The 12,305-nt window shown below is 40.2% G+C and overlaps 1 protein-coding gene across 11 annotated transcripts in view; it reads right to left on the minus strand.

The window, feature by feature from the left end:
• Positions 1-7,358: 7,358 nt before the first annotated feature.
• Positions 7,359-12,305, minus strand: part of LOC127646458 (sodium channel protein type 2 subunit alpha-like) — a 55,983-nt gene continuing 51,036 nt past the window's right edge. For all 11 annotated transcript variants that reach the window (XM_052130137.1, XM_052130136.1, XM_052130135.1 and 8 more), the window contains 3 exons: positions 11,353-11,457; positions 10,712-10,982; positions 7,359-10,091 (listed from right to left, as the gene is read on the minus strand). In XM_052130137.1, the coding sequence (XP_051986097.1) occupies positions 8,899-10,091; positions 10,712-10,982; positions 11,353-11,457 (1,569 nt within the window). In that variant the 3' untranslated portion in view covers positions 7,359-8,898. The remainder of the gene's footprint in view (positions 10,092-10,711; positions 10,983-11,352; positions 11,458-12,305) is intronic.

Consider the following 12,305-nt stretch of genomic DNA (forward strand, 5'->3'; position numbering starts at 1 on the left):
CAAAATGAACAAGCACTTCAGTAAAGTTAAAGTTTATAAAATATGAAAGTGATTTTTGTGGAAATGATCACGTTAAGTAACCAAATTAATATAACTAAAAGGGAACTATATCAATATCTTAGATTTTATCTCAGGCCTGGCTCACAGAAGACTGGTCGTACACAAATTTACCAAACAAGGCATTTATAACAGAATTAAGTTCAAAAAAATTATAAAACACAAAACATATCATCTCTACGGTGACATTTAACGTTACATGGATAAACCACTATGTAAAACGATGAATAAAGTAGATTTATAGTGCTTACCTTCTGCTCAGCATCCATCCAGTGGAAGTCAGCCGTTGGATCCAAGTGAGGCACATGCGCAGTACTCCCATTCACTGCGTGAGCTGCCCTATTTAGATAATGGATGGAATGAATTGAATGGATTCAATATTATGAATAATCAACATTGTGGTGGTGGAGTAGTGGTCTAAGCACATAACTGGTAATCAGAAGGATGCTGGTTCGAGCCCCACAGCCACCACCATTGTGTCCTTGATCAAGGCACTTAAATCCAGGTTGCTCCGGGGGGATTGTCCCTGTAATAAGTGCACTCTAAGTCGCTTTGGAAAAAAGCGTCTGCCAAATGCATAAATGTAAATGTAAAATTTATTTATGTAAAATGTTTGGCAGGTGCTAAATTGTCCTTTTGCTGGCAGAGATTTGCCACCTAAGTATGATGATATCCTAATGACACTGCATATCTACACAAAGATCAATACAATTAAAACAACATCAATTAATTTCTTTAAGTAAAATGCTTGGCAGATGTGGTCATTTCACTTTGCAATATGGTATCTAAATGTTATTTGGAGACCAAGGTATCGCATCGCTACAACATTCTCCATAGGATTCATTAGTGACGTTTTTTGATGACGTGGCAAAGTTTCTTGAACGTTAGCCAAGTTTAAAAAAAAATTTAACTTTACCAAGACGTTGTCACAACCTTGTCTAAGTAGTGTCACGCTGATGAAGGACAACTAACTGTTGATGTTGTCAGATTGTACTGTGTTTGCTGGGATCATGCTAGATGAGGAAAGTATAAAGTTATGCACTCTCAATATGCATCAGGGAGACATTGTTTTATGAGATTACCATTTGGAATATGAACATCCCCAGAAGTCTTTCATTGTACTGTGCAACAGCTGTTTGACGCATGGAGGGAGTTGGAGTGTGTCTTCAAAACGAAAGATGAGCATAACAAGTGACTGTGTTTAGTTTTACATACAGCATGGGCATCATGCCTGGGTGATAAACTGACGGCTGAAGAAGTTCAGCCTAATCCCTTGAAAATCAGAGAAGTGGCTGAGATGCCAGGGCCAAAGGAAAAGACTGATCTTCAGAGGGCTCTGAGACTGCTTAACTACATGAGAAAATTCTTCCCAAACTTGTCCACAAACACAAAAGAGCTGCGAAGTCTGCTGATAACTGATGCGCAATGGCAATGGAATGACAAACACAATGTGGGAATGGATCAAGAAAACACTAAGCACAGAACCTGTTCTGAAATTCACAAAAAATATCAGCAGACTCTTCGAGCCTCGGAGCTGTGTTGCTCCAGAAGCATGGCAATGACTGGTTGCCAGTTGAGTTTGCTTCACACACTATGATGGCTGCGGAGTGCAACTATGTGCAAATAGAGAAAGAAATGCTAGGAGCAGTATATGGATGTGAAAGATTCCACAAGTATGCTTATGGGAGATCAGTAGTCCTAGAGACTGATAATAAGCCATTAACTGCCATTCCCCTTCTGTCACTCACTTGACGTTGTGTTGATTGTAGTGACACAAGTGGCTTCTTTCGGGGGCCTCGGGTACCTCTGAATATGAAAAAGGCCAATGCCAAATTGGAGAACAGAATTTTTAAAGGCGGGGATAGTGCATCTGTTCAGTCAGATTCTTTCTTCGGAGCCGAGCGAGCTGAGACACTCACTACTGTTCCACTCACCTCTAAGAGTATTACTGTTGGATCCTATGGTGCATTACCAGCTGCTTTCTCCCTTCTCTGCACACATCCGTCACGCCTCTGCACACATTGCTTGCGGAGCAATTACCTTGCTCCGCGCCCTACTGGGTACGCGGAGCAAGGTAATTGCTTTGAGTTTTTTCTCAGCACACATGCCTCAGAACGCAACTTTGCCTCCCGACGCAACACTACCTGCTCCCTGCCGCTGCGAATCCCCCCGGGCATGTCAAAAAGGGCCCTTCGTGCATAGCTTGGACGCATGACTTACTCTATCCAACCTGTCGCCAGGTATCTGCCCCGTTTCAGTGGCATCCGCCCCACTTCGGTGCATGGAGAAAAAGCCAGCACACTGCGTGTGAAAATCGCTACCCTTTTACAAAAGGATGCGATGGAGCTTGTCCCTCCAGCTGAGATGGAGAAGGGTTTCGTCAGCCCTTACTTCATCGTACCCAAAAAAGGAGGTGGGTTGAGACCAATCTTGGAGCTGCAAGTTCTCAACTGGGCTCTGCACAAACTCCCGTTCAAGATGCTCATGCAAAAACACATTCTAACATGCATCAAGATTAGTTTGCAGTGGTAGACCTGAAGAACACGTACTTTCACGTCTCAATTTTGCCCCGACACGACCCTTTCTACGATTCACGGGCCAGGCGTACCAGTACAAGGTCCTCCCCTTCGGCCTGTCCCTGTCCCCTCTTGTCTTCACAAAGGTCACAGAGGCCGTCCTTGCCCTGCTAAGGGAAGTGGACATCCACATACTCAACTACCTCGACGACTTGCTGGACTTAGCTCACTCTCAAGAGGCACTATGCACTCACAGGGACCAGTTGCTCAGGCACCTCAGCCGTCTAGGGCTTCAGGTCAACTGGGAAAAGTTGTATGCCTCACAAACGAGTGCACGCAGTCAGTGCTGAATTGCCTCTCGTCATTCAAAATAGGCCCTGCTGTCCCTCTAAAACAGTTCCAGAGGCTCCTGGGGCATATGGCATCCTCAGCCGTGGATGCGCCGCTAGGGTTGATGCATATGAGACCGCTCCAGCACTGGCTTCAGACTCGAGTTGCGAGATGGGCATGGCGCCGTGGCATGTATTGTGTAATCTTCACCCCCCACTGCCGTCAACCCCACGACAGACCTCTGTCTTCTGCGGACAGGAGTCCCCTTGCAGCAGGTGTCCAGATGCATCGTGGTCACCACAGATGCCTCCTAACAGGGTTGGTGCACCGTGTGCAATGAGCACGCTGCTGCCGGATCCTGGTCCGGTCCGCAGCTACGTTGGCACATCAACTGCCTAGAGTTGCTGGCTGTATTTATTGCTCTGTGGAGGTTTCTCCCACTGATCCAAGGCAAGCACGTCTAGATCCATTCAGACAGCACCGTGTCGGTAGCATACATAAATCGCCAAGGCGGCGTGCGCTCTCATCATATGTCACAACTCGCCCGCCATCTCCTCCTCTGGAGTCAGCACCGACTAAGGTCGCTGCACACCACTCATATCCTGGGCAGCCTCAACACAACAGCGGACAAGCTGTCACGACAGGCTCCGCTCAACAGGGAGTGGGGAGAGTCTGATGCACCTGCTATTTTTGCATGCAGCAGCTTGCTTGCACCTGTGTCAGCAGTCCACGTAACACAGTTCAGTATTGTGGCGTTTTTAGATAGGGACCTGGCGAGACCGAGCCCATTGAACTCTGCCACAGTGTGATCGCTGCTCAGACACATGAGGCAGTGCCCGTGGCTGTCGGAAGCAGAGAGATAATGAACGCATCCAGGAATCACACAAGACAGAAAGGCATCTTTATATAGACTCATCTTTAAAATTATGTTCAACATCAATGTGTGTGAACTCTAATAGAGAATATATACTCTTTAGCAGGAATATACACTATTTTAGTGCTGTCGAAGCACCCAGGGGTGAAATCTGCACTCGTCATGCAGTAGGAGATAAAGCCGCTGGAAATGCACCGTATATCCAACAGCATACGCTTTTTAAGAGGTGAATGGAACAGCAGTATTATTCAGCTCGCTGATAGTACAACCGCTAGGCTACGAAGAAAAAATCTAAATGGAATGGGCATTCCAGCTCCTTTATTGCAGTATGTCCAGGGGAGTGGCATGCAAATTCCACTCGCCAATACTCATTGGCCTTTTCACAAAGAATCGACACAACATCGAGTGAGTGACAGAAGAGCAACTTTGATGCTTTGATGAAATAATGTTAGCATTTTAAAGATTACAATTTTCAATTAATTCAGACAATTTTCATTTAATAAATAGTGCTACAATAACCTCCATCATTACAGCCAAGATAAAATCTTATACCCTTGTGCGACCCCGCGTCCACTTGCGTGGACATTGTATACACATAGTTGAATTTAAATGAATAAAAACCAACTGATTACTGTTCACTAGACTGACATTTAAAGGGTTAACTTCTACTGCACCTAATCACGTGACACAACAGATTTCCTTGAAGTGCTGCTACAAATGCAGCACCAACAAAATTGCCTCTGATAAGAAATATCTTTATGTTTTTTCATTTAAACCTTTGGTTGTAAAGAGTAGAGTCTCTAGTTTCGCTTGATATGACGCTGCTTTAAATAATCTGTTAATTTTTCATAATAGCATTCTGAGATGATATTCTTCTCACCACAACTGTACAGAGCGGGTTATCTGGGTTACCATAGACTATGTCAGTTCTAACCAGTCTGGCCACTTACTGTTGACCTCTCTCATCAACAAGGCCTTTACATCTGCAGAATTGCACCATACTGGATGATTATTGTTTTTGTCGCCATTCAGAGTAAATTCTAGAGACTTCTTCTAGAATCCCAGCAGATCAGCAGTTACAGGAGTACTTAAACCAGCCTATCATGTTGCAGCCGTGAAGTGTATAAAATCATGCAGATATGGGTCAGGAGCTTCAGTTAATGTTCACATCAACCATCAGAATGGGGAAAAAATGATCTCAGTTATTTGGAATGATTGCTGGTGCCAAATGGGCTGGATTGAGTATTTCTGTAACTGCTGATCTCCTGGGATTTTCACGCATAACAGTCTTTCGAATTTACTCTAAATGGTGCCAAAAACAAAAAACATCCAGTGAGGGGCAGTTCTGCAGATGTGAGTGGTCAACAGAGAATGGCCAGATTGTTTTGAACTGACAAAGTCTACTGTGGTGAGAAGAATAGCATCTCAGACTGCTATTATGATATGCGGGTTGGCGCTGTTTTGGCAGCACGAGGGGGACCTACACAATATTAAGCAGGTGGTTTTCATGTTGTGACTGATCGGTGAATGTGGAAACTGGTACAGCATTTCCTTAAAATTAGAAAAAATATGTTAGTTATTTTGAATAACTTTCAACACTAACACATCTGTGGGTCATTTATCTTCATTTTAATATACATTTTGTTATGTTTTATTTTGTTATCACTGTACAATATAATTCTATTCATTAACATTAGTTAATGCATCCCTATATATTTACTGATGCATTTTTACTTTTAGAATAATTGGGTTCATCAATGAGCTGAAAAAGTTTTGCTTTCAGAGGCTATGGAGTTAGGATGAATATAAGGTGCATTTCAAACTGTTTTGAGACCAGTGAAGACAGACAGCACACTGGAGGTTGACATTCACTAAATAGGAGGCAAGGGAGCATCCAGTAGCTTTCTATGCACCTAAGTGCATTCAATCCTAAAATCTATAGATTCAGAAAAATTGATTCAGAATTTTATAATGCTACATTTTGTTTTAACATGTTTGACAGTGATTTGATGATTCTGGACATTACTTTGAATCAGAATTAATTATGCTAATTACTTTACTTTAGAGTAATCTCTGTAATGTTTCAAAAACATGAATAACCAACACACCAGGAAACATAATAAACAATTTTATGAAAACAAATCTGACTTTCTATAGCTTAGTGTTATTTAAAATTTCACAGCATAGTCCCACTCTCCACATATGTGACATTTATTTTTAGAAAAACGTATTGCTATAGAAAATTATTATTTTTTACTTGTTCATTAGGTATTACTAGTTACAAATCAAAAAGGGAAATGGAAAATGCACACAGCAGTCACGCTTGGGTCTCAGGAGGATACAGTGGATAAAACGCAGTTGGGCCCCTGAAAAATTCAACTGAATGGGCCCCTCTGACTCCAAGTCTCCTTTACATTCTGAGATTTTACAACAGTAATAACTATTTTGACTGCTATTTATTATATTTTGATTATTTATTAATTATTGAATGGCACAAAATACTAAAACATCCGATACACTGGAGACAAATGCTGCATATCTGACAAAAAATATCCAAAATAAATGTCTTAGTCTTTTCAGTTACTCGCTTCCAAAAATTAGCTTTATTTTGGAAACCTACAGTGGATGTCTGCAAACTTTTTGCTTTGCTTCAGAGGAAATAATTTAATTTGCACATTCAAAACAAAAGGTATTAAACGTTTACAAATCATAAACAATTTCAAGTAACCAAAGATAGTATGCATTTCTCTGATGTACACTCAACAGAGTGCACATCAATGATTCAGTTTGGAGTTTTGAGATGTACTAACAAATATAATAAGTTTAACTTTGGTACAAAAAATATTATCTTTATACTTTTGGCTTTTAAAATAACGTCACCATGTAATTGGTTAATATAATCCATGCAGTTTACTACCACACTACAAATGAAATATGACGACCACTGATTGTTTCATAAATGTTTATGTACATTTAAAACCAGGCATGGCCTTCACATGTAGCACTGTGCAAAAGATGTAAACAAATTAAGTCAATTAAAAAAAAAACAATAACATGAGCTTGAAACTACTATTTACAATATAAACAATAAAGAGAATGAGAATAAAGCACATTGATGAAGGTCCGAGTACATACAGTCTAAACACATTTATCTCTCTCTCTCACACACACACATAAATAAGCTCTCATAAACTCTGTCTTTCACACACTCAACCACGCACCTCTTGCACACAGATTACATGCATCCAAATGACAGTTTAAGTGGCGTGTAAAAGTGCTACTCTACAGAGTTGAGTACAGAGGTGAGATACAGCGTGCCAGTATATACATACAAAATCACCACCACTAGTTCAACATAAGAGCTTATGTCATAATCGCATTGCCTTTGCTTGGTGACAGGCAATGAACTTTAAAAAAAGAACACTATTTCATTAGCAGAGATCCACTGACCGGTTGATCTGCACCTATGCACAGAATAGTTTTAGATTTGGAAGATATATATATATATATATATATATATATATATATATATATATATATATATATATATATATATATATATTATATACTCAAACCAGCCCATCTGGCACCAACAATCATGCCACATTAACTGAAGCTCCTGACCCGTTTCTGCGTGATTTCATGCACTGCACTGCTGCCACATGATTGGCTGATTAGATATTTGCATGGATGATTGTTGGTGGTTTGAGAATTTCTGTAACTGCTAATCTCCTGGGATGTTGATGAGAGTGGTCAATGGATAATGGCCAGACTGGTTCGAACTGACAAAATCTACGGTAATTCAGACAACTGCTCTGTACAATTGTGGTCAGAAGACTATTCTGAGATGTGGGTTGGTGCTGTTTTGGTGGCACGAGTGGGACCTACACAATATTAGGCAGGTGGTTTAAATGTTGTGGCTGATCGGTGTATATATGCATTCTTTTTTGTTGTTGTTACAAAATAAAACGAGGAGGTGAGACATGTGGCTGTCTGGTATGGACACATTCAGGGTTATATTACTGTTTCTTGTCACGTTCAACAGAGCATACATTCAGGCTTCTTAAAGTCTGCGAACATTATGGTAGTCACTGTGGGGTTAATAAATGTCTCATATTACCCATCATCTGTGGTTTGCAAATTAAAGTTTGAATTAGATACATTTAGAAAAAATCAATAATACAGTTTAGCTCCTTCTACTACCAACATTAAAAGATTAATCCATTTTTGTATTTGTTTTCTGTAAGGCAGTGTAATCTAGTAATAATAATAATAAAACATTCTATTTGTAAAAATCCTGATTAGTGCAGTATCATTCTGATCTCAGCTTACAGAGCGATTGATTTCCTAGCACTTGGAACCTACCTGTTTATATGTGTGTGATTTTGTTCGGCATGCGCTAATGCTAAAGTAAATGAGGTCCAGTTGTAGGTGCATTCAGATAATTTACTACTGGATATGATCCACATTCCTATTCTCCTTCACAGACGTGCCCTTAAATGAAGTAATGCAGACAATCAAACCCATAAGTAGAAAAGTTCAATATGATTAAAAAAATTAGCTAACAAAAATGTGCAGGTATACAATACACTACAGGTATTCAATAAGAAAGACACCAGCGGTAGTGTTAGCACTAGCTACTGATGACTATAACAGTTTCTTTCAGTCCTCAGGATTGTTTATCAACACTCAAAACTAAAAGACAATCTCACACACCACTCTATACTTGCCATTTTGTTGTGCACCAGCATCCTTAGGGATACAACAGTCATACTCTTTTAGCGTGTGTGTGTGTGCAGGTATGTTGTGTTGAAGCTGGCACTGTCCTTGAATGAACGCTCTCTGTCAACACCATAAATGCATCCTAAGGCTAGCTCAATGTGCACACACACACACACACACACACACACACACACACACACACACACACACACACACACACACACACACACACACACACACACACACACACAGTAATCTAGACACACGCACATACACACACTCCACTCCACACGTTCAGTTTGGCATTAGTTCCAAAACCGCTTGAGGTGAATTGGACCACACTGCTCTCACTCCTCTCTGTAAACAGTGTCTCAACTGAAAAAAAATGTAATCCCTTGTTCATTTTTTTCTGTCCTTTGCATCTTTTGCTTTGTCCTCCTTCTCTCTCCTCTCCTTCTCATATTTGTCCTTTTCTGACTTGGCCACACTGTTATAAGAGGGTGGAGAGGCAGAGGAGGGAGTCATGTCTGTTTTGTCCGATGAGTTCTCTTGAAACTTTCCAATTACAAGCACCTCCTTCTCCGGGATATGTATGCCCCCATCCTGCAGCTGTTGCCGGTACGCTTTGGAAGCCTTCTTTATGGTTACCCTTATGCGGTGCCGTCGGAAGGCCCTCTGGATTATTACGGCAGACATCTCCTCCTGTTTACGGCGGAGGGTTGTTGTGATGGGCTCGTAGGAGACTTTGGAGGGATTGGAGGCCATGAACCGATCCTCCATCTGTCCTCTCAGGGCATCCATCTCACCCTCCTCTCCAAGGACCCTCAGTGTGAAGGCAAACAGAATGTCTAGGCAGTGGATTCGGTCACCACTGACCATAGGCAGGTCCATAGCTATCAGCTGGATCTTGTTGGGCTTGGGGATGCGTAAAGGAGGATCCAGAGCGTCCGCGAAGTATGAAAGCTTGTCGTATTCAACAAACTGCGTGGCGTTGGGGTCAAAGCGCTCCCAGACTTCATAAAACATTTCAAAGTCATCCTCACTGAGTGGTTCAGCACTCTCTTCTGTGGCTACGCTGAAGTTCTCCAAGATGACAGCAATGTACATGTTCACCACAATCAGGAAGCAGATAATGATGTAGCTTACAAAGAAGAAAATGCCAACTGAAGGGTTTCCGCAGTCTCCGTGGTACAAGCTGCCCGGGTGCTCTGTTTCACTATCACAATCTGGATATTGCTTATTCAGGATGGGCGCTAAGAGGCCGTCCCATCCTGCAGATGTGGTGATCTGGAACAAGCAAAGCATAGAGTTTCCAAATGTCTCAAAGTTGAACATATCGTCAATCCCCGCCTCATGCTTCACGTAGGCAAAGTTGGACATTGCAAAGATGGCATAGATAAACATGACTAGGAAAAGGAGGAGGCCAATATTGAACAAGGCAGGAAGTGACATCATCAAGGCAAATAGGAGGGTACGAATGCCTTTGGCTCCTTTGATGAGACGAAGAATGCGACCGATTCTGGCAAGTCTGATGACTCGGAATAAGGTTGGCGATACAAAGTATTTCTCGATTATATCCGAAAGGAACATGCCTGACAGAAAACAAACAAACAAAAAATTGCAATAAGTGATGCTGCTTATCTCAAGAGTTTCATGATTTTCTTACAAAACACTGTTTAAGGTTCAAGTATGCGTTACATTCTTAGCATTGCCGCAAGGGATGCCTCAATAGTTGATATTAGAATAAACTATATTCTTCAGCAGCTATTTTCTTTATCTTGAGAATCTTGCGGAGTAAGTTAATAAGTCAACACATTTATTGTGAGCTACCTAAATAATATATTTTTATTTGTGTAAGGTTTATTTGGCCAAGCATTCATGTCTGAGTCTGGATTCTTATGTAAAGCATGTTTCTGGGCCCAGTTGCAAGAAATCCCTTAAGTAAAGAAAACCTTTAAGTATAATTGTATGGCAGTGTCAGAAATATTTGCCCCCTGGAATAAAATATATCAGATGATACAAACAAAACAGAGGAGTTCATTACGGGGGTATTTTTGTCTCGAGGCCATGGTTATTATCTGACCATGTTGTAAGGTTATTGTCACTAAGGGTTTTCTTAATTTTAGGGGTTTCTGGCAACTGGGTCCTAACAGAAAATCATTTTAATATTAAAATAGTCTGCAGAACCTTCATGCATCCCTAAAGCTCTTACCAACAATTGACAGAATCACCACCACAAAGTCAAACACATTCCAGCCAATGGTGAAGTAATAGTGTCGCAGGGAGACCATCTTGAGTGTACATTCTCCAGTGAAGAGGACAATGAAAACCAGGTTTATCCAGTAGAGAATGTCATCCATCTCCTTTGTCTGGTCATCAGTTTCCACCATCATGGTCACCATGTTCAAGCAGATCAGGATCATAATGAGAATGTCGAAGGCTTGTTTGGTGATTAAGTCAAAGACAAAGCCCTGAAACTTGTTCTAGAGGGAAATAATGACAAATTATAAACATTATTATTGGGTCTAGTCACACTTTTTTACCATTTGAGCTTAGAATGTGCCCATCCTTAACTGTCAATAAACAAATTATTGAAAATAAATACAGAAGTAACAGACACACGCACTTTTAATGACAGTGTTATGTATAGTTAATCCTTGAACACTAAACTAAATTTCTCAAACTGTTGCACCCCTTTAGCATGGGGTATTATCTTAGTGTGGCCCAAAAACCTGCATCTTATTCAATGACCACTAGGAATCCAGTTTTCTTTGTCCTTTAGTGAATCAGGTGCTAAAATAACTAATAGCAAAAATGTTATGCGATCAGTATGTGTAAGCCTTGTGTACATACCGTAGGCCTGGGAATTGGCTTTTGAGGCTTTTTAGATCCCAGTTTCTTCATGGCATTGTAATATTTCTTCTGCTCTTCTGTCATGAAGATATCCTGACCTCCAAGGTAAATAGCAAACACAGAAGACTGGTTACAACCATGGTTAAATTACATGTCACATATTACAAACATAATGCAACCAGGCTTCGCCTAGATCTTCACTTGTGAACTTCAGAAAATGTCAGAGAGGCTGTTCAATTCATGCCAGGTTCTATGTTCACATCTCTCAATAGACTACCATTGTGCGCTTTGTAAATAAAACCAGTTCAATAAGGTACCATTGTGTGCTTTATAAACAAAACCACAGATGAAGTATGTACTGCATTACATCTATTTGAAAATAAACAGAAAAAAAGCATCATATTCCTAATCAGTTTTACTAAACAAAGATGACAATAACTAAGGTACTAGAATAAAAAATATAACTGCACAACTCAAAATAAATTTTATTATATGAGTAATATATGAGCCTGTATTTTGCATTGTGCATTTATATTTTTTCTTCTAAAATGTTTGAGATAACTCACACCTTTGAATTTAAGGTTTACTTAAGTATTTTCCAAAAGTAACTAAGATACTAACAGTTGTATTATTGTGTTTAAGGGTGAATCTAAAAAAGAAAAGTTTAGGTCATATTTTGTTCTTAAATCAAAAAAAATTTATAATATTTAGCATAAAGAAAAAGTTTTTTAGGACTATTAATATTTACATTGGGACATTATTTTCATAACCATTGAGCACATATTCTCCTCAAATTCGAATTAATGTACTGTAAAAAACCAAAGAAACTCACTATTTACTGTTACAGTTTGCAAATAATTTTTGTCTTATTGTCTTTACAGCAAAACAGTAATGAAATTCACCCAGACACAATTATATTTTTGAAACCAATCAGTCTCAAATAAATTCACAGC

This window comes from Xyrauchen texanus, chromosome 7 (genome assembly GCF_025860055.1).
Source record: "Xyrauchen texanus isolate HMW12.3.18 chromosome 7, RBS_HiC_50CHRs, whole genome shotgun sequence".
NCBI classification, from domain to species: domain Eukaryota; kingdom Metazoa; phylum Chordata; class Actinopteri; order Cypriniformes; family Catostomidae; genus Xyrauchen; species Xyrauchen texanus.